Consider the following 21,480-nt stretch of genomic DNA (forward strand, 5'->3'; position numbering starts at 1 on the left):
GGGAAAATAAGCACCAATAGTAACAAGAATAATAATTAAAGCCCTGCCTCTCAGTAGGCCCAACCCTCACACATATACACGCCATGTGGATTTTCTTCTTTGGAGTGACTATAGGATGGAAAAGTAGGGATCAGGCCAGCAAGCCATCACCCTAACAGTCACTGTTCCCCAAAGTCCCATCAGTGTGTGAGCTGGAGCAGGGCAGGGGAGTGGGAATGGTGGCAGAGGAAGAGATTCCCCCAAAGCAGCAAGAGGGGTCAAGGAATTCCCCAACGTCTCTTCTGGGCGAATGTCACAATCAACTGAGCTCCTGGAAAGTCCCATGTAAGGGTTTCCTCAATGAGATGGACAATTCCTGATGGTTCAAGCATCACTTCCATCTGTCTCCCCCAGCTTCTTGGGGAGAGGGGGAATAGTTGAAACCCCCTGCCCTCCTCTCTGGGTGGAGAATATCCCCAAAATGCTCCTTTGCAGAAACTCAACACGACAAATAGCAAAACGTGGGCACTCTGGTTTCAAAACCAGAGCACAAAACATAGAGGAAAGAGGGACAGAGACAGAAGGTCTATACACGGGTAAGGGCAAGGTCTGAAAGAAAAAAATAAACCATAAACGACACACTGTCTACCAGGTTCCACATGCCTGAGTCACCTGGCATTTGTCTTAGTACCTGGGCATCTTCTGCTGTCTCTATCATGGAGGGAGGGGATGGACAGTACGATACATCAGGGATGGGGAGAGGGGAAAGAGCGAGAGTCCTGGGCAATTGAGATGCCAGCCCTCTGCACAAGCAGCAGCAATTTTTGTGTCATCTTCGTTTTGTCTAAAACTGTAAACAGCACCGCTTAAAAATAAAATATATCAGAAAAGAACAATTGATAAACATTGTTTTCCATGAATATAAAATGCAAACAATACAAAAATAGATAATTGACTTTTGATATATATATATTAAAAACAACTTGGATGCAACATACACATGGGTAAACTTGAAGTCTCCCTGCTAAACCCCCTATGCCTCCCTCTAGCTATTGGGCCTGGGGGCCGAGGGCAGGTGGGGCGGTAGCACTGGCAAGGGTGGGAAAGTCACTGGCAGCAGGATGAGGGGAATGCACCCTGGGTGTGGGAAGATACTTCCCTCCTTGGTACAGTACTGAGGGAGAAAGACTGGTTTTGACCAAAGCCTTTGGCCCAGGAGGCTCATGGACTGGTGCCCAAGCTGAGTCCAGACGATTGGGGCAGGCCCTAACTGAGCCCCAAGGCAGGACTTCCTTGAAGGCGTTAAAGCACTGAGAAACTGACAGCCCTGGGAGAGACCTTCTAGGTGGCCTTCTCTATCCAGTCACTGGTCCCCTGAAGGCCAGTCTCATTTGAGAATTCTCAGGATCAGAGCTATCTGACACTACATAAGCCTGCTTGCTGGGTAGCAAGATAAGAGCAGTCACCTTCTCTCAAGTCACATCTTCCCTTGAAGTCCTATCCAAAAGCATTATCCCATGACCTTGCAGTGCAGAAATGGTGTTCATTTGCGGACTTGACATCTACACATTTAGTAGTCCGGGACATATTTGATGTTAGCTAAGCAAACACTGGCATATGCTTGGGGAGAGGCCTGGAGCTTGGTTGGCTCTCCCAGTGTCACCCTGTTCTGTCATCATGAGTCCCCAGCCAGTCTTCCTTCCTCTTCTAGGCTGCAGCTGGGATTCAGCCATGAACTGCTTGGATCTAGAGTGAGACTCAAAGGAGCCTGCTTCTGCAGCCATGCACCCTGACTGCCTTACTTTTGCTGGTGAGGATCCTGTCTCTGGGCTGGCCGGGACAGTGAAAGGACTTGCAGGCAACAATGTTCAAACCATGAGCTGATGCTCAGTGCTAAAACTTACTGTGATATGCGACCTTCCAAAGCCCAGCAAAGTATGTCAGGGCTATGACTGCCCCCTGCAGAGGTGGCACCTCTTGCTGCCCTCTTGTTACAGAGGGCAGCTCTCAGCCCTTGGCCAAAGGCTGACAACCTACTTTTTCTCTTCTCAGATAGACTCAGCAGGCTCTGGAGGTTGGTGATGGCTCTACTACCTGCTGTGACTGGCACAGTCCACATATAAACAGCAGCTTAGGCTGCCATGAAGGACAAGCAGAGACAGAAGAGGCAAGTGGTGGGTTCTCCCCTGTTATAAAGGCATTTGGTGAGTGTTTCCTGCCTGCCAAACAGCCAGGCCAATTTCAGCCCCACCCTCCCAGGGCAGCTTTGGTGAGAGGCCAGAATTTGGGCACTTCTCTCCTGGAATGCTGTGCTAGGGGTGAAGAGGGCCTTCCTCACCCTATTTGATTCTCCAGCTCCATGACTAATGCATTTCTTCACAATGCAGACAGTCAGCCTGGAGAGCTGGTCTGGGCCCCTTGAGTGTTGGTGTCAGTGCCATGCAAATTCATGTGGTGCTTCCAGGGGTACAGCTTCTACCATCCAGGTTTGCTCTTTGTGGTGAGGGACACTGGGCCAACCCCAATCTGAGAAATGGTGACAAAGACCAGCACAGACACATCCCTTGTCAGGTGGCGGTTTGCCCACAAAGTCATCTTGACTTGGGGGGCCAACAGCATCTGTTCCTAAGCTAAGTTGCCATATCTTGGGAATAGCAAGAGCCCTGTTTACCACTTCTCTTAACAGGCATGGAGATGGGTGGGGGATAGGGACAGGGTCAGGGGAGCAAGGATCATAATTTGGGTCAACATATCCAGGTAAAAAATGTTCCATATACCATTTCCAATAAAGAAATTTAAAAGGACCCCTGTCATGTTGGTGATTAATGAGAGGTAGAGCCTAGCAAGATTAGCCTGTTGCAATGTTTTCCTGACAGCAACTCTTCCCCACAAATATTTCCAAGCTAGTTTAACATGAAAACTGTGTGAATGCAGAAGGGAGGGTGCCATTCATTCCATAAAGGGCTGCAATTACCATACAAATCAGAGTCCTTCAGCTTGGCAGAGTGAGGGCAGGTCACAGTCTTTTCTCTCAAGAAGCACGGTCCTTTGATGATGCTAAGAACTTGGCTAATTGGAAAATGAAAGGTCTTTAGAGAGCCTGGAACAGCAGCCTAAATACCCTTGGTGTCCTGTCTCTTGGGAATGCTAGCATGGAGCCTCTTTACTGCGTCCAGTGAAGGGGTAGGCAAGGATTAAGGAAGTTTTTGTCTTTGGCGGGGGGAAGCAATTTTCCCAAAAGAAGCTGAGTTGCCATGAGCTCTGCAATGTATGAAATCCTCTCTCCTGATGGCTGGACAAATGAACCTCCTTTTTCTATCCTCTTGCAACCTGCAAAAACCCCAGCCCCTACCGCCAAGCCTAATTTAGGCCGCTTCTCTTCCTGTATATCAATTAAAAGAATGTGTTCCTTGTAATAATAAAAATTTCCTTTGGAGGAAAAAAGAACCAAAATTCAAAAGCATCTGCAATTCAGGCAGTCACAAGCTTAAAGAAACAAAGAAGGAAAAAATCCTATCATTCCAGAGCTCAAGACTTATGGCAGTGTCTACAATAGAACCCTATTTTGCCTTCTGTTTGCAACTAGATGAATTTGATCACTCCATTAAGGGAATTAGCGTTTTTGTCTTCAACCCAAGCTGTAGCAGGCCAGGTTAAAAGGCCCTCATCTGGTTATGATGCCAAAGTCCACAGCAATAGGCAGTGAGACACATGCTACTTGATTCTCTCTGAGGACAGCTAGCTGGGGCTAATAGATTATATCATCTGATGTAATGGTGGCAGCTATGCCAAGACCAAAGGAAGTGGGGGTGGGGGGATCTGTACCGTAATTTCACATTGCTAACAGCAAACAAGCTCCCTGTCCCCAAGTGGGAGGCATTGTAGATGCGGCTGCTCATCAGTGGTTCATCATTCACTGGGTGGAGAAGTGGCGGAGGGTGCTAAGGGTTCAGTCTGTGTCAAGGATGCATGCTATATATATATAATCACTACCTTGGCAACTGGAATAGGCACAAAATTACAGCATCCCAAACCCTGCATGGGTCACAAGAAAAAAACCCAAAAGCAAAAAGTGGAGCACAGCAGCAGCAGCAGCAATCTCCCAGGGCAGATGTACTTGAGCTGAATGTGGCCACAGATGGCAGACAAGGGAAGTGGGAAAAAAAAGGTGAAAACTCATAGGAGCTTTCCTTGGCCAAAAGGATTTTCAAGTTAAACAGCAACCCCCACCCCCCACCCCTCTGCCCAACCCTGATCCCCATTCACATGCTCAGGCCCCATGCCCCCCACTCCAGAATTGATGATGACTACTCAGCTAGGTTTCCATTCATGGCAGTGGAGGAGTAGCTGGTGGGGAGAGAGGCACCTTGCTCGGCCCTCTCCTTTGACAGGTCAAGGCTGGAAGCCCCATAGTGAATGGGCTGAGGCTCTGTGGGCTCAGGCCGGACCCTGGGCAGCTGAGGGATGCCATGGGTAATGCCTACAGGCTTGGCCTGGGGCAGAGGGCTGGGGCTGAAGCCTCCAGAAATGGAGGAGCAACTGGGCTCATCAACAGGCAGCAGCACATCTCGAGGCCTGGCCCTCGGACTCTGGGAGGCCTTTGGCTGGAGGTTATAACAAGGGCCCGTGGGCAGGGGTAGGTGCGAAGGTCGAGCTAGCTGAGACTTGGATTCCCTAGGTGCCCTTGGCTCTGGCCCTGATACTGACAGCAACATTGACATGGCGACAGGAGATATGCAACAGACTGCCTGTCTATGTAGAGACTGGCTGGAAGGCCCATCCAACTGGCTAGGACTTATTCCTGCAGGGCCTGGCCCCACTGTGAGAGGACAGGGAGCCCAGGCAGGCCAGTCGTAGGTCCCTGGAGGTTCAGTATAGAGGGACAGGGGACTGTCTCGGCCCCATTCTTCCTCCTCTTCTTCTTCATCTGAATCTTCTTGCTGAGCCTGAAGCTCATCAGACTCCATGTAGCCCTGGCCCAGGTGAGAATTGGAGAGCTCCAGCTCCAGGGTCTCAGCAGTGTCAAGGGAGCGGCTCCTCCTGTTGAGGGCCATGGCAGCAGGTGGAGGACGAGGGTGCATGCCAGGCAGTCCCAAGTATCGAGGGAGACTGCTCACACCCCAGGGTAGGCCTTGGTAGAATCGGCTGTGGTAGTTGTTGAAGGCGCGTTTCTGGTAGTAGCCCAGTTCAAAAGCTTCCAAGGAGGCTGCAAGGTCTTCATCATTGTGGAACTCAGGATTTTCTTCACACTTGCCTTCCCCATCCCGTTCCACATCAGCGATGTCAAAGGTCACCATGGGGGGCAGCTCAGGGAGGTTTTGAGTGAAGGATGAGTCAGAGTCAGAGCTGCAGGACATGCTGGAGAAGAGGTTTCCATTGCTGGTGAACTCCACAAGGGCCTGAGAGAAACTCACAGTGGCATTCCCTTCCTTCTCAACCTCCTCTTCCTCTGGCTCCTCAGGGGGTGAATAAGTAGGGTAAGCCCTCCTGGGAGATCCTCCAAAATTTGCTTCTTGCATGTCTGGCTCAAACATAGCATCACTCTGGAAGAGCTGCATCAGGCAGGTACTTTGATCTTTCTTGGAGCAGGTTCCCTCGAAACGCTTCTCCAAAGGACGGAAGTCCCTCCAGTCTGGCTCACTGCTTGCAGTGGCAGGGAAAGCTGAGGTGGTTCCTCTGTGGGAAGTCTGAGAGGCCCCTGATGCCCCTTCCACCAGGCCCATCACTGACGGCCCTAAAGGCCTCATCTGATACTCCATGATAGGCTTCTCCTGCCGGACTTGGACCTCTCGGACTTGAGCCTCTCGAGCATGGACCTCTCGGCCACAGGCCTCCCTGGCATAGGCCTCTCGAGCTCGGGCCTCTCTGACATAAGCTTCCCGGGTGTGGGCCTCTCGAGCATGGGCCTCCCTGGTGTGAGCTTCTTGGGTGTAGGCCTCCCTAGTGTGAGCTTCTCGGGCACATGCCTTGCGGGCCTCTCGCTGCTCCCGCCGAAGTTCCCAATACAGCAACTGTTTCTGGATGGTCACTAGCCGTTCTTCCTCTGTCTCCATTGCCCCAGGTGGCCGAGAGGAAGAAAACGGCTCAAAGTTCAAGAAGGGGTCAAACATCTCAGAGCTGTGACCATGGAGGTCATAAAGGCAGTCATCCCCAGGTGGGGAGTTCTCAAGACTATCATCTGGCTCATAGAACTCATAGAGGGCATCGCCACTATAGCTGTCTCGGGGCAAGCAATCCCTGCGGACAAGCCCCAGGGCCTCACCTGAATCATCCTCAAGTCCAGGTGTGGTGGAGTCATAATAACCCTCATCACTATTGGGGGCAGACTCTTGCTGATCGCTCTGAGGAGTCAAAAGGTCTCCAGGGGCTAGGCCAGGATAAGACCTAACTGGGTCAAGGAGCATGTAACCGAGGTGGCCTGGGGATGTGGTGGGATGGTAGCCTGGATTTAGAATGGGCCTTGGGTACACCTGGGAACTTGCCCACAGATATTCTAAGTCATCGTCTTCTTCCTCCTTGACTTCCTCTTCTTCCTCCTCCTCTTCCTCTTCTTCCTCGTCATCATCATCAGGCAAGGCCATCTCCTCGCCCCCTCCTTGGTAGGTCACCAGGCAGGAACTTCGTTTGGTCCCATCTCGGTTGGCCCTCTGGCCTCCAGAGGCCATGCTGTCTGTCATACTATCCATGTCCTGTTCTGCTATTATGTCACCACAACCGGTCAGTGAGTCAAAACTTTTCAGGGATGTGACATCCCCAAAGAGGAGGCTCAGCTGGTCCCCCACAGGGCCATTGGGTGGATTTACCTCTCCTGCCACAACCTGCTCCCCTGTTTCTGGGCTATGGGGCTCCTCTGGGCCACTGGCTTCAGGGGCAGATTTGGGCTGCAGGAGTGCTGAGGCACAGGCCTCCATGGTTTTTTCTGGATCTTTGCAGGCTGTCTGCTCAGTGGCTGCTGGAGAAGTCTCTGGTACTGAAGAAACTTTTGGCCCAGGGACATCTTGGGATTTGGCATTTTCCTTTCTTGGGGCTTGGAGGGTCTCAGTGTGGGACAGAAGGGCTGAGCTCACATGCTCATGAGGCCTGCCTCTGGTCCCCTCAGGCTCCTTGGCTCTTGGATCACTTTGCTCAGCCCCAGAGACCTTGCTCTTCCGGTGACGGCGGATACTGCTGAAAAAACCTTTCAGGCCTTTTTTTGGCTTGGGTACAAAGGGAGCCTTCTCAGCCCTAGCTTTCTCTGTGGCTCCAGCCACAGACGTCTTGCGTCTGGAGTCTGTCTCCAAAGATCCATGGGCACTCTGAGAGCTGGGAAGTCGGCAGGATGACTCAGGCAAAGGTAAGGAGAGGCCATTTCCTTCACTGACAATGTCTTCAGGGCCATGGACTGCTTCACTCAGGCCATCGTGGGTCTTGCTCTTGTTAAGACCCTTCTTAGAGCTGCCTTTCCCAGAACCTTTGCTTCGTCCCCCTCCAAAGAAACTAGGCAGGGTACAGATGCTCTTCTTGCCACCAAAGAGTTTCATGGCAGTTTTCTTCAGCCTACCTGGGCCAGATGAGGGTTGCTCTGATGCTGGCCCTTCTGTCATCTCAGCTGCCTTGTTCTTGGCTCCTTTCTCTGCCCATTGGTCCTGGGTATCCACAGAGACTGCTGTTCCCTTGGCCTGAGCAGCTTCATCCTTTTGGGTCTCCATGATGGTGGGGACAACTCAGGTATGTTCAGCTGAAAAATGCAGCCTTCTGGCTTCTGGGCACTGTTATAACATCATCAGTCAGGAAGCATCGCAGTTGGGGCTGAAGATGAGAGAGACAAAGACAGAGACAGTACTGGTGAGCAAGCAACCAGGCTGGGTTTGTTTTCACAGGTGTCTGTGGTTTCAGGCTTGAGTGGAACCAGAATGTAAGAGAAAATGTAGGGAAAACCTTAATGCACTCCATATGCTTGACTTGCTGGGCCAGCCTCCTCTGGGCCCCAAGGCAGCAAAACCCTACACTGAGCAACGTGCAGCCATCACCCTTACCCCACTTGCTGGGTCCACTCACTTCAGGTCACTTTAAGCTCAGGGGAGCACTGGGCAGGGGGAACTGCAGATATGAAAAAGGCCCACAGTGCTATTGGTCATGAGAGGGATTATCAAAGGGGGTGGAGTAGAGAGGCAGGAAAGGCAGAAGGGAAGTCAACTCCTATGACATAGGATTTTTGAAAAGCATCTGGCAAAATAGCCCATTAAGTATTCACTGGGTTCTGCAACATCCAGGCCTCAATTTCACATTAGCCAGGGCTCTCACTGACATTTTGCCTTGGGCTGGGTAGAAAAGTAGACCTGAAGTTTCACCTTCTTCCCCCAGGCTCCTTAAATTGCCTGTAGGACCATGCTCAGACCTTCAAAAGCTCAGAGTAGGAGCCTTGCAGACCCACATTCCAGAGCTGCAATCCAGGATCAGCTAAGATGGCATGGTAGCCTTGGGGCAAGGCACTCTCCGGGATTCAGTATCCTCTGTCCAAGACACCTAGAAATACCTCCCTGTCATAGTGGTTATGTGAGGGGTAGGTCTAGGTCAGACTCTCTAGTTACTGTCCTGCTGCGAACAGATTTTAATGTGGCCCTCGGCAGCTGAAACCTCCAAGTTCCACTTTAGAACCATGAGGCAGACTGTTTCTTCTCTGCTCCTTTCGTTACTTTGGCCCCCATCTAGCTCCCTATGTAGAAAGGGAACTCCTTGAAGGCACAACTCCACATGATTCACGTCCCTGGTCTGGGAGTTAGGCTCTCAACAGCTATTTAAATAAATAAACCTGGTGCAACAGGGAACTCTACTCAATGCTCTGTGGTGACCTAAATGGGAAGGAAATCCAAAAAAGAGGGGATATATGTATACGTATAGCTGATTCACTTTGCTATACAACAGAAACTAACAAAACATTAGTTTCTATATGCTAACATATAGTAAAGCAACTATACTCCAATAAAAATTTTTAAAATTAATAAATAGATAAATAAACAAACCTGGTGCAAGACACACCCTTCTGGTCTAAGCTCCCAATCCTCTAAATATCCAAATGTCACAGAGATGGAATAAAAAGAAGAGCTAGCCACCACCTACCCCAACATATCCCCCTCCCCAACCCCACTGTCTGATGTATTCATTCCAGTGACTACAACTGATTGACAGCTGGATCAATGACCAGCCTGCTAAAACCCAATGACCCCTCCCTGGAAAGTCCCTCACCACTGTCCCCTCACTGTAGGGTAGCCACCAGCAGATAAGGAGCTTGGGTAGGGAAGGGAGGCAGAACAGCTGCTGGGAGCCAGAGAGAGAGAAGGAGAGGCAAGCAACACTGTTGTCCTAAGAGCAGCTAGCCAGCACATCAGCCCTGTGATTGGTTGCCACGGTAATAACACTCACACATTCACCTGCAGTGAAACTAAGGATCAGCGCTGGAGGTGGAGACAGCCTGGCAGCTACACTCTGGCCTTTGACCTCATTAGAGGAACCTTGCTGGAGTCCCTGATCTTGTCTAGCAAATATTAACTTTGTGCCTTGTGCCTTGTTTGGCCTGACACTTGAATCATCAATGTGATCCAGGCTTCCATCAGGGGCTCTGCAGAACTGAATATTAAACTAGGAGCAAGATAATGGCTGGTTATCCAGAAAATAAGAGAAAAAAAAACACCTCATCTGATCCCCTCTCTGCAGAGATCTGTATTGCCATTTGCTCAGGTTACGTTTTTGTTTTTTTGATTCTGTGTGATATACTTTAAAGTGGCATTGTTCCAGCTCAGCCCTGTAACTGATAGACTCACAATAGACAGTGCTACCCCTCAAATACACAATCATACACACATACACTCAGAGTCCTCTGCCCCAGGGTCTCATGGGAATAAGGGCCCTATCATCTATCTGAATCGCTCATTTTCCAGAGCACAGATGTTTTTACCTCAGCCCTGAAATTACTGACAGTGTTGTCATTATGGTGCTGGGCATTGAGGAGATGGGGTGGCAATAAATGGAGTTATTTGTGAAATTCTACCCCCCTCTGTGGAATTCATGAAATGAACCTCTCCAGAACATTTGGTTAAATGATAGTTATTAAGCTCAGTGCTGCCAGAAGGGGAAACCCCAGTCCTTGCTTTTGGGGATCCCCTAGGCTAACAGGTAGAAAAACCTATATATAACAGTCTGAAGGCACAACATGATGCAGGCCTTAGAGAAGAGTCCCCATTATTGCTTAAGCAGAGTGTTGAAGTATCATTCTTCAGACCTTGTGATCATATCCCAGGATAAACTTGAAAGGCAGAAAGATAGCTCCTGGGCTCAGAGAAGCTGCCTTGATAAGGAGGCATTCAATCTGGGCCTTGTTAGACAGGAGTGAGTAAAAACGGCAATTATTTAGGGGAAAGGATGGGCAAGACTAGTCATCAAGGAAGACCAAGGGCTAAGTGAAAAACCTTATGGGCTTACCCATCCTTGTGAATCAAAGGCTTAATTGTCCTACTGGTTCTGGAGCTGGAATTCCTGTGAACAGAAGAATTAGGCAGACTGAATCTCAAAGAGGGCTGCTTTCCAGAACCTTGATGCCTTGGCTTGAGGGTAGTCCCTTTGGGCTTTCTCTTGCCCTTGCTTCTGTGCTCCGTTGGAGTAGAGGCCAGTCCACTGCTCTCTACATTGTCCCCTTCCCTGTCACAGGGATCTGCAGTATGTTGTGGAAGGAGCCATGGGCCACAGGGCTGTGTTGCATACCATGCCAAGGAACCCTGAACAGGCCAAGGCACTCCTCTGAGCCTTGGGTGTTTGTGAAATGGAGATCAAAATAGCTCCTCTATCTACCCCCTCTATCTCCCCAGTCCACTGCAGTAATGTGAGGTTAGATGGGATAATGGACACCAAAAGCACTTTGTAAACTGTAAAGTGCAAAGCAAATGAGAAAGGTTGGCATTACCGTTATTTCAGGTCAGATCCCAGTTTCTTAGGAAGTAGTAGACCATGTGTAAAAGGCCACTCATTTGAGAAAGCCATTCACTACAGGAAGTCCAAGGGACTAGCTGCCTTGGCTCATGCTGAGGAAGAGCCAGGTGTGAGGGGATTTTAAAGACATGTTCGTGGATTTATACAAAGTCCTCCGTTAAGGGCAGTTTAAAAAGCCCTCTGTGTATGTGGTGGGAGTGGGTGAACTAGGCAAGGCTGTGTCCCTTGGAATGAAATTCTCTTCCCCCAGCTTCAGGCTTTCCTCCTAACTAGGCCCAGGGTTATCTTTGCTGGCAAGGACCAGCCTTGAAACTATGCTGTCTCCTACCTCCCTGCCTTGTCCCTCCCAGAGCCATGTACCCCACTCATAGTGTCTCTTCCCTGTATCCCCCTGCAAGACAGTAGGACAGGAGGTGGCAGGAATCACCCAGAGCTAGTAGCCCCCCTAGCCCAGCCCCACCTAACCACTTCTGGCCCAGGCCCCTTCTCCATACACCTTACTACCTCACCAGGTCCCAATGCTGTCCTTCCCCAGTGGGCTATGCTGCCTTTATTCGGGACCACAGAGTACACTGGTCAGCAGAGTGAGGTGGGGCAGAAGGCAAAGGGGACAGCAAAGGGACATATTCTGCAGCTCCTCCAGGCTGAGGCTGGCTCCCTTCATGGTTCCTGCCAAGAAAGTGGTCCTGCTAAATGCAGAGCCCCTCCACCCTTAGGTTTCTCAACCTGTACGGCTGTCTAAGTTTCAGGTGGACTGGTGGGTGAGGGAACCCTCTAAGGCTACTCTGTGGTCCCTGGCAGGGGCCACTTGCTACAGCTGTTGCTAGCATGGCCAGAATTGGGCTGTGGGCAACCCTGCTCCCGAGGCCAGCCTCAGGCCATTCTCGGACCAGTGAAAGGCTAGGTCAGAGCTAGGGCAGAGCTTCTTCCTTCTCCCCTCCTTTCAAAATACAGGCAGGGGACCAGTCACAAACCTGCCCCAGGAATCCTTCTCGATAAGGAGGAAACAGCTCCACCAAGTCTTAAACATTCTGCTCCCAGCCCTATTTCCTGGGGCCAGCTCAGCCAACTTAGAGAAGGCTGAGTTCAGGGAAGAAGTGTGTGGATTTAAGCAGTAGCTCCAGAGGCATGGCCTCAACTAGTCATAGTTTCCCAGACCTCCTCCAAGAAGTTTTCCTGAGAGCAAGCCCACTCTGGGCCCATCCTGCCCTCATGTATGTGGGGGAGGGTGGTCTAAGGAAGGAGTAGTAAGGACAGGAAGCCCAGCCCCCCACTCCCTGAGAGTCAGCCAGTTCTGCACTGTAATCAGCTCTGCCTACCTGGGGGAAATCCAGCAAGTTCTTTCAGTTTCCCCAACTGGAAAATGATGCTACTAAGAGTGCCTACCTCTTAAAGCTATTTTAAGGAACAAAACTGATGTATATAGAGTACCAAATAAAATGCATTATATAACAGAGGCTCAAAAACATGGCAACTAGTTTTATATGTATTTTATTCAAACTATAGTTGGACAGTTTCTAGCAGCAAAACTACCTCAGTCAGGGTTGACTAAAGTGCTCCCCAGTGCTCTAAGGGTATGTCACCAAACCTGCTTGGGCCTCAGTTTACCCAAATGGTAAATGAGGGTGACTGTGCAGTTATCTCACAGGAGGCTTTAGTTGTTCTTTTAGCCAACATTTGACATTCAGGAACTCAAAATGTTGCCTCAAATCAGCTACTGGCTAACAGCTCTGGATTATCTGGGAATTTCAAGTAGCCAGGTTCTCTAGCCCAAGCCAGAAAGGTCAACAATTCAAACTCAGCTAAAGTACCAGCATCAAAGGAAATGCAAATCAGCGGATGTCCTTTATCCACTCATGGTACTTATCAGCTTACAAAGTGTTCCCCACTTCCTCACTCCCCATTTCTCCTTCCCAGCAATCCATTAATCAGGCCTGGTAGGGGATGGTAACTCCTTGTCACAGAAAAGGAAACTGCCTAGGCTTGGGAAAAGACTTGCCTAAGGTCACACAGTGGGATGATGACAGAGCCACACCAGTTTCCAGGCCTCTTTGAGTCCCAATTCTATGCCATTCTGCTGCACCGTTCTGGCCCCTAATCAAAGGAAGAAGACTGAGAGTAAGGACTGTGCAGGTTCCCCTCACACCTGAAAGAGCCATCATCTCCCCCTCCCATCACACTCCTGTCCCAACCCAGCTGAGCCTTCTCTGAAGCATTTCCAGTCCTCACTGGCTACCACTATTTTGGCCCCACCTAGCACATTCCAGAAAGCCTGCTGACTTCAGAATCCAAGAGCTGCCAACCCAGCCTGTGGCTGTTCTCCTCATCAGCAACCCCACCATCACTACTCCCAAACCGTGGAATATGTTCCTCTACTCTTCTTTTCCTTGGGAGATAAGTTTGAGGGGCCAAAAAAAAGGTCCAAACAGAAACCTGCCAGTGGGGACAAAGATAAAGGTAAAGACAAAACGGGGACAAAGAATTTGAGCTATTATTTAAGGAAAATGATCTATGAGATTTGGAATTTGAATCAACCATTTCTAAAGCCCACAGCCAAAGTCTACTCTCAAAACCATTTTTTTCAGGACCTGAAGGAAGGGCTGTCTAGCTTGGTATTCTTTGGTGGAGCTGTAAAGGCTGCTGGCAGAGCCCCACCCAAGCTATCCCTGAAACCACTCCTCCCCTAATTTGCAGGCTTCCTGAGGGGCACCTCTTCTCAAGGGGGCATCCCACCAACTCTAGATGCAGCACAGACCCCAAACTGGGCCCTCTAGCCCCTGCTCCTACTCCCCCACCACTAGTCCGTCAAATGAATTAACATACTCAGCCTTGGGCAATTCATTCTGGCAGCCCTCAGTCTGTCTTTTCATTTCTCTCAATGCACCCGCCTTCATCTTATACGGTAGTCACCATATCTAGCACAGAGCAGGAGCTCAAACAACGTTGGTTCAACTGAATTCTAATTTAGCTGGAGTTTGTCAGCCCAGAACTAAAATGCCAGCTTCATCCCTTTCAGGCTGTGGGATATGAGAAAGTGGCCTAACCTTTCTGAAACTCAAACGCCTTATCTATAAAATGAAGAAAATGCTACCTACCGTGTAGAATTGCAGTAAGGATTAGAGATGATAAATGTAAAAGACAGATTACTTGCTAGGTACCAAGCAGATGTTCAATAACGTGCCCTTGTGATGGGGCCTCTTACAGCTACCTTCTCCACTCCAGCTCGTCAGATTCCCCCCCACCCCTCCCGGTCCTATGAGGATGACAAAAGCATCTTAGCAGAGTTCCCTCTGGTTCCTCCCTGCCATGACACTGAAATCCCACCCCGTGCCTCCCCACTTCCATCTCATCCATCCTGCACACCCTTGCCAGATTCATTTTCTTACAATCCTGATTTCAGCACATCACTCCTCTACTTACCAAATATTCCGCTTTGCCTACAGGATCAAGGCCAAACTCCTTTGCCTGACTTTCAAGACTTGCTCTCTGCATGCCCTTTGCAGGTTTCCTAGGCTCACTTCTCTGCCCCTTAGCTTCAGCCCCAAATATACAGGGGCTTCTCCAGTCTGGGAGGTGTGGTCACCCAGACACTGCCTCTGCCTAGAAACAGGCCTTTCTGGTGAATCTTCTTGATGCTCCATCTTCCTCCTCAGGCTGCTGAGGCTGCCTACCCAACTTGCCTGGAACGGTGGGGGCTCTGGGAGCCACCTACTTGCCACTCCCCTCTCAGGCTTCCAACCCCCTTAGAGAGGAATGTATCCAAGGAAGGTGTCATGCCTGCATCATAAGGCTTCCACTATGTCAGTACTAACCCAGCAAGGGTGAGATCAAAGACAGGCACTACCTCCTTCCACCCCTGTTCAGATGAAGAACAAGAGAGGAGCTAACCCCAGGGAAACAGATGTGACAAGGCAGCCGAGGAAAGCCTGCAGAGGAGCAGCTGGGTGGAGTGAACAATAGAGACTCCTGACTTTCCTATGTATCCACCCCTCTGTATGCACCATACCCTATGTGAGAGACCAGGTAAGGAAACTGAGGTTTGGGGGGTGGGGATCAGGATCAGTGTGCTTAGAGAAAGAAGCCTAGAATTGGGGGCCAGGAGCTTTGTGCTCTCATGTAACCTTGGGCAAATAAATCCCTTCCCTGTTCTGGGCCTCTGTTTTCCCATGTAGAAATGGGAGCTTGGACCGGGGATCTGCTTCCCCCAGGATGCATGAGAAGCTGGGGAAAGGGCGGTCCTGTGTCCAGTTTTCTAGTGGCTGCTGAGTCAGGAGGCATGTTGAGGGAATGGGATGTTGGGGATCCTAGGCTTCACTGGGAGGCCTGGATGACTAGCTGGTTGGGTCCACTGCAGAACAGAGGTGTACTGTGGCCCAGCCTCACTCCTCATGCCTCTCACTTCTATCCCCTGCAAGACCACCCAGCATTTTACTCTTTCTGAATGCACAAAGCCTAGCCTATGAATATTTCATACATATACAGAGAGGAGGGGGACCACAACTGTCTGGGCCTAGCCCTCTCTCTCTGGAAAGAGCTGCAGCCCCCAGCTGGGAGGGCTGAGGAGTACTGGCTAGAGAAGAGGGGTTAGTATCTGCTTCGAAACCCAGCAGGGGGGAAAAAACCTGTAGGAGATGAAAGCAATGAAGGCTCTGCAGCAAGAAATGTAGATCAAAGGGTCGCAAAGCTCCCCCACCCCCACCCCCTGCAGCACCACTATGGCTGCCTCTGACTCCACCAAGCTCCCTCGGGCCATTTCCTCCATTGTTCATATTATCCCCTAATCCCAAAAGGGGAGGTGCAGGGGAGCAATGCACCCTCACTCGGCTGGCACCTGCACCTCTGCAGTGGTTCTGGTTTCCCTGCCTGCCTTGCTAGTGATATACTTACACATGCACAGGTTTGAAAAATAAGACCAAGGAGAGGTGAAAAGACTGTGATTATTTAATTCAGAGAATAGAAGTTGGAGGTGGAAGAAATGGTTTAATGCCCATGAAATCTCCAATGAATTGTTAAGCAGAAGAGCAATGGTGGCCAGCTGCTCTCAACCCCACCCCCCAACACACACACAGTTGGTTTAAGCGTAGCATGAGAGGCTCAGGCTAGATCTGAGAAAGAATTTCCTGGCAATGAGATGGGTAACCCAGGAATGAATGACACAGGAAGGCTATGAAACGCCTCCTCCGAGGGCTTTACTTTTATCACCTAGTCTATCTGCCTGGTCAGGATTTGAGGCAGGGGCACTGATGAAATAACACTGGGCATGCCCTCTTGTAGCCCATCTGTAAATGAGGGGGCTGGAAGCCCTTCTCCCTCTTTGATTCTGCAAGCAAACCAGACTTGTTGCTATTTCTCTCATTCCCTTCATCCCCTGGTTCAGAGATTGTAAATGTAACAGTTCTTGAGGAATTTTTAACACCTCCACTATACTAGGAGAGGATCACTGGACTACCAACTTCTTTCAATTACCTCCCTTCCTGAAACTTTCAGCCCCTGACAGGCTGTAGACCAAGACTAAAACGCAAGAGACATGCCAGGGGAGGAGTTCCTAGAAAGCTAACTTAGCATCCCTTCACTCTTGATGAATGGGTGAGGTAAGATGAGGGGTTAGTTAATGCAATTTGTGCTGATTTGTGTTGAATGGAGGCTGCTGGAGACAGTGGGATACAGTGGAGTCACTGCACAGGAGGCAGCAGCCTCTCCCTAAATGCTGTGTGACCTTAAGCAAGTCCCTGTTGCTTTCCAATGCCTCAGGATTCCCATCTGTAAACATAGGTGTCCAAACTGGTGCTCCCTGAAGGCCTGTCCAGCTGGGAGAAAAAGGATCAGCAGAGGCCTGAGGGACACTTAGCCTCCACCACGTTGGTATGTAGGCTCCAGGCTCCCTCCTTACCCCCAACCCCCTGCAAGGCCAAAGAGAGGCTGACAAGATACAGTTTCCCTCTAGAGATAGCCTGCCCCCCAGTTCTTTCAGATCCAAAGGTGGCCTCTTACCTGCCCAATTTATGGTGCTCTTCCTATCCCTTTCTAAGACCCCATTCTAAAACCCTTTCTAAAATCCCATTTTATTGTGGCATATTTGCACACAAAAAATATCAAAACCTCCCAATTCCCCATTCTTTGATGGCCCCTTCCTCCATTCCCCCAAGATCAGATCCTCATTTCACAACCTGGCACTTGGGAACCCCACCACCACTGGGCCCCAACCTCCTTTCTACCTTACAGTATCAACCAGAAAAGACTGTCACTGCACTCAGCCTGCTTGCAAGTCACCCCCTCCTACTCCTAATTTTGCTTATACCACTATCCTTTGCCTAAACAAACCCCTCTAATTTCTGGAGGCTTCCCAGGACAACTCCCCTGTATATACAGATCTCTCATCTCTCTCCGTGGTAGTTTGCCTCTAGACTCATGAATCAGCAACCAAAGGTAGTGTAGTCTGGGGACTGGGCAGTCCAGGTCCTGAGCTTATTGAAGGGAGACATCATGATTTATTTACTTTTAATTTCAGATGTAACCCACCCCCCTTCTCAATCTTCATTAAGTATACTCAATAAATATCTGAGCCTTCAGTATCATTTTTCTAATCATTTTCATATGAACCAGGACAAGTGCCAGTTGGAGAGGTAAAGGTCTTCTCCAAAGCTTTACAGACGGCAAGTCCTTCTGGAGCATTCATTAACTGCTATGCATTGCTAGGCTTTGAGGGGATTGTGGCTGAGATCCAGGTTTCCTTTACCCCCCTGAGAGGTTGCAAAAGAACCCAAACATCCATGATATCGGGGAGACAAAGTAGAGGCAGGGAAACTCAATTATAATTTGTCTCCTATTATAATTTAAGCCCCAAAATGCCCAAGGGATGCAGGCAGCCTGGAGGAGTTCTGAGTTCTGAGAAAGAAGAGGTCATCATGGACTGCAAGAGACAGGCAGGAAAGGCACTGAGGAGATAGGCCCAGAGCTGAGAGGGAAGAGAATTTGGACAGTGCAGAGTGAGTGGGTTTGGGTGTGGGGAGGGAGTTATATAGGGCAGATATGTTAGGTGGCTGTTGGTTTGAGGCAGTGCAGAGGACATGTCCAGCTCTGGGCCGGGGATGCCCAGCTGCAAGTAGGGGGACTGTATTGGTGCTTGGTCAAAGTGAGAGGAAGTGACTGTAGTGTAGTATCTGCAGTCCTGGCTAGTGTCGCAAAGGTCCCCAGCTAGCCTTCCCTTAAGTGAGGGATTTATTGGGTCTCACTGTCTCCTCTCAAAGGTACCTAGGCTTTGCCTGGGCCCTGCAGCCCACAGAGTTCTCCACCCTCAGAGGTGGGTCAAATGTCCAAGAAAAGCCTTTCAAGCCCCTAGGTAGCTCCCTCCCTCTTGTTCCTCAGAAAGGCCTAGAGTCCATTGCCAGAGGCACACAGCGGTGGATGGGGCCGGGGCCGAATGAGGGGAGCTGCACTCGGGGAGGGGGCTCTGCTGGAATCCCCAAGGGGTGCAGAGTCCAACAGCGCAGCACCCTCCACCCAGCCCAGATGAATGCAGCAGGCAGGCAAAGCTGCAGAGGGAGATGTTAGTGTGTGAGGGGCAAAGGCTCACCTTGACCCCGCGGCCCGTGCCAAGACAAGTCTGGCCAAACCGAGGCCGGCTCTGCGGGGCCAGTCCAGCTGCCGCCTGGGCTGTGGCGCGCCTGGAGGGCACAACCCCTCACCACCGGAAAACCTAGGCAAAGTCCATAGGTCACCAGTGTCAAAGGTGTCTGCAGCAGACAATGACAGCGGCCCGGCAGCCTGGGTATTTTAAGTAACTGCGAAGTTGGAGGGTTTGGCTGACTCTCTAGCTCTCTCACACACACCCAAACGGTTCGTTCCCTACTACAATAATTGCTCCCTCGGCCTCTGGCACAGAACACCCTCCCCCCCACATACACACACACCCCACCATGCTTATCGCTATTTTTAAACCGGAGGCTGGAGAGAAAAACGCGGCCAGTGCCCTCCAAGGGGAGAGGAGGCGAGGCGGGGGTGGGGGGGGGTGGGGGACACAAAGCGGCCTTGCAGCTCTAACCCAAGGACTAGCTTGAGCTGCTGCCCTAACGCAAGGTACAGGGAGAGCCGGGTTGCCAGCCCGCCTGTCCACGACGGGGTGGGGGGTGTGGGGCGCCAGATGCGCCCGGAGGCCCAGGAGCAGAGGGCGCGGCTGTTGGGGCCTCAAGGCCGAGGTTCCAAAGGGAAGTGAGCAGACCACAGGCCCAAATGAGCTCCCCCAGGGAGAAGGCAGACAATGTAGATACCCCAATCCACGCCAAAGTAAGTACCCGTCGGGCCCAGCCTAGCGCGCTGGCTTCGTCCCTAGAGGACAGGGAGAGGCAGGAGATGCGCAGGGGAGGGGAGGGGCGGGGCGGCAGCCGAGCCGCTGGGGTGAGCAATACCCGCGTAACACAGCTGTTCCAGCTAATATGCTACAACAAAGCTGTAAAGCTCCTGGCCTACAAATGCACCGCTGGGAGTGCTGGTTGGCTGCTCCCCTCCCGAGACCGCAGGGCAGCACGTGTGGGGCCCCATCCCCGCCTCCCCCGAGAGCCCCAAGGCATGGCCCAGGATAGCCCGCCGGCCTGCCCACCTCTTCTCCGCCTCTAGCAGCGGTCGCTCGCGCCCCGGGGACACTGCTCTGGCCCTCACCGGACAGTCCTCAAAGCGGGTTCCAAAGGGGAGCGCAGAGCGGTCCGGATGCCGACCGGCCCAGCCCTTAGAGCTCCTCTCCAGGCGGCCAGAGCGGAGCACGCGAGACTGCACCGGACGGCGGGCAGGCGGAGGCTCCTGGCCGCGCGCAATGCTTACCCGGCCCGGTCCGGCTTCCAGCCCGCTTATTGTCTTTTGCGCCTCCCTGGCCGGGGCTGGAACCTTGGCTGCCACGGCTGAGAGAGTCGCCACCGCCACCCCTGCCGCCGCCGCGGCTCCAGTCACCTCCTGCACCGGCTCCCCTACCCCAAGCTCTGGGCAGCTCCCCCATACCCTTCCCCCCGGACTCCACGGCCACAGGGTGGGGCATCGGCGCCCTGATTGGCAGGCGTATGGCCCAATCGCCACGGTGAGAAGGCGTTTCCCGACTCGCCCACTGTTTTCCTTGGTGCGTTTCTCTTTAAATGCAAATAAGCGCGGGCGTGGTGTTGGCAGGGGACGTAGAGGCTGTAGAACCCCTCGCTGGGACTCCCCACACACCCCCCCCCCACGCTAGGCTGGTCGCTGCTTGGCGACACCGCAAGCTCGAAGGGCTGGTCCCGCCCGGATGGGGCTCGCTGGAGCCTTGGGGCTCGGTTTCGATTTTGCATGCGTTCCCATTTCCGTGGCCGCGGTGCAATCGCGCTGCGGCGCCCTGGCCGCCACCCGGCAGTTTATTCCAGAGCGAGAGGCCGGCGGGGAGAGGCGGGGGCGGAGAGGTTGGGGACTACAAAGCCCCTTGGCACCTTGCCGGGCCCATCCTTAGGCATAGAAACAGGGCCCCGGGGCACGCGCCCCTGGGCCGCGCCGAAGGACTCACCTGCCAGGAAAACGAATTGCAGCGCCCGCGTCCCAGCTTCCTCCGCCTCTTCGGCACACTGGAGCCTTAAGAGACCATAGAGTCCAGCTTCCACCAGTTACTGAAGGGCCTGCTGCTGCCCAGAGAAGAGAAAGTGCTTCCCCAAGGTCACCTACCCTGCCAGCGACTGGGGCAGATTTGGAGTTCAGAGCCCAGGCTCCCAGTCCAGGGCTGCTTTCACTTTTCTCTGTAAAGACCTGTTTTCGTGATTGACCCTCACCCAAATTTCCCAACTTTTACGGAATTTGAGGGGATCCCCAAGGTCTCTAGTGACCTCCTCAACCTTTTAATGGTGAGCTAGGCTTTGTGCAGTTTCCTGCCCCTGAAAAATATGGATATTGAGAGAAAAATCTTGTCTGGGCCCCAGACTGGAAGTCAAAGTTGAAGGTGGAGTGAGGATGCCTGTACTAGCCTTGCCGCTGATGTGTCTGAGATGTGGCAGGGGGCCAGCCTGAACTTCGGTAGTCTCTAAATAGCCTGAGGGCATTAAGTGGCATTGGTGGCTGCCAGGGCCAGGTGAGCAGAGGAAACAAAGAATCCAGTTCTACCACTAGCTCAAGAATATCCAGAAGGCCTAGCCCTAAAACTCTGTGAAAGTCTAAAAAGCAGGGGGGGTGGGGGTGGAGGTGGTAAAGTTGAGGAGAGGGGAGGGGTTAGAGAACAATGCCTGCCATTTTTGCATTGCAGGAGGAGTGTTCTCTGCTGCTCTATTAGGTCCTGTCTGCCTTGAAAAGATCCAGCTGCTAAACTAGTAAGAGGAGGACTGCTGCCCCTGCATGTGTGGGGCACAGGAAGTGACATGGCTGCTAGAGCTGGGATCTGGCTCCAACTCTGCCTCAGAGTTGCTGTATGACCTTGGCCAGTCCATTTTCTTCTCTGGGCCAGTCCATTACCCCATCTCCACAAGGAGGGGGTAAGACTGTTCAAGCTCATTGATGTCTTCCAACTCTGACAGTTCAACTCAATTCTTTTTATAATATTACGTG

General features: G+C 51.6%; 1 protein-coding gene across 1 annotated transcript; it reads right to left on the reverse strand.

Annotated features, from left to right (window-relative positions):
• Positions 1-4,273: 4,273 nt before the first annotated feature.
• Positions 4,274-19,891, reverse strand: AMER1 (APC membrane recruitment protein 1). Its single transcript, XM_068533994.1, has 2 exons — positions 19,756-19,891; positions 4,274-7,767 (listed from the first exon to the last, which is right to left on the reverse strand). The coding sequence occupies exon 2, from the start codon at positions 7,665-7,667 to the stop codon at positions 4,287-4,289; it is 3,381 nt and encodes a 1,126-aa protein (XP_068390095.1). The 5' UTR covers positions 7,668-7,767; positions 19,756-19,891; the 3' UTR covers positions 4,274-4,286.
• Between the last annotated feature and the right edge of the window lie 1,589 nt (positions 19,892-21,480).

The sequence above is a fragment of the Eschrichtius robustus genome, chromosome X (genome assembly GCF_028021215.1).
Source record: "Eschrichtius robustus isolate mEscRob2 chromosome X, mEscRob2.pri, whole genome shotgun sequence".
Taxonomy (NCBI): Eukaryota; Metazoa; Chordata; class Mammalia; order Artiodactyla; family Eschrichtiidae; genus Eschrichtius; species Eschrichtius robustus.

Coding starts and splice junctions, on each gene's coding strand:
- AMER1 (XM_068533994.1), bottom strand. CDS start 7,667: ATGGAGACCCAAAAGGATGAAGCTGCTCAGGCCAAGGGAACAGCAGTC.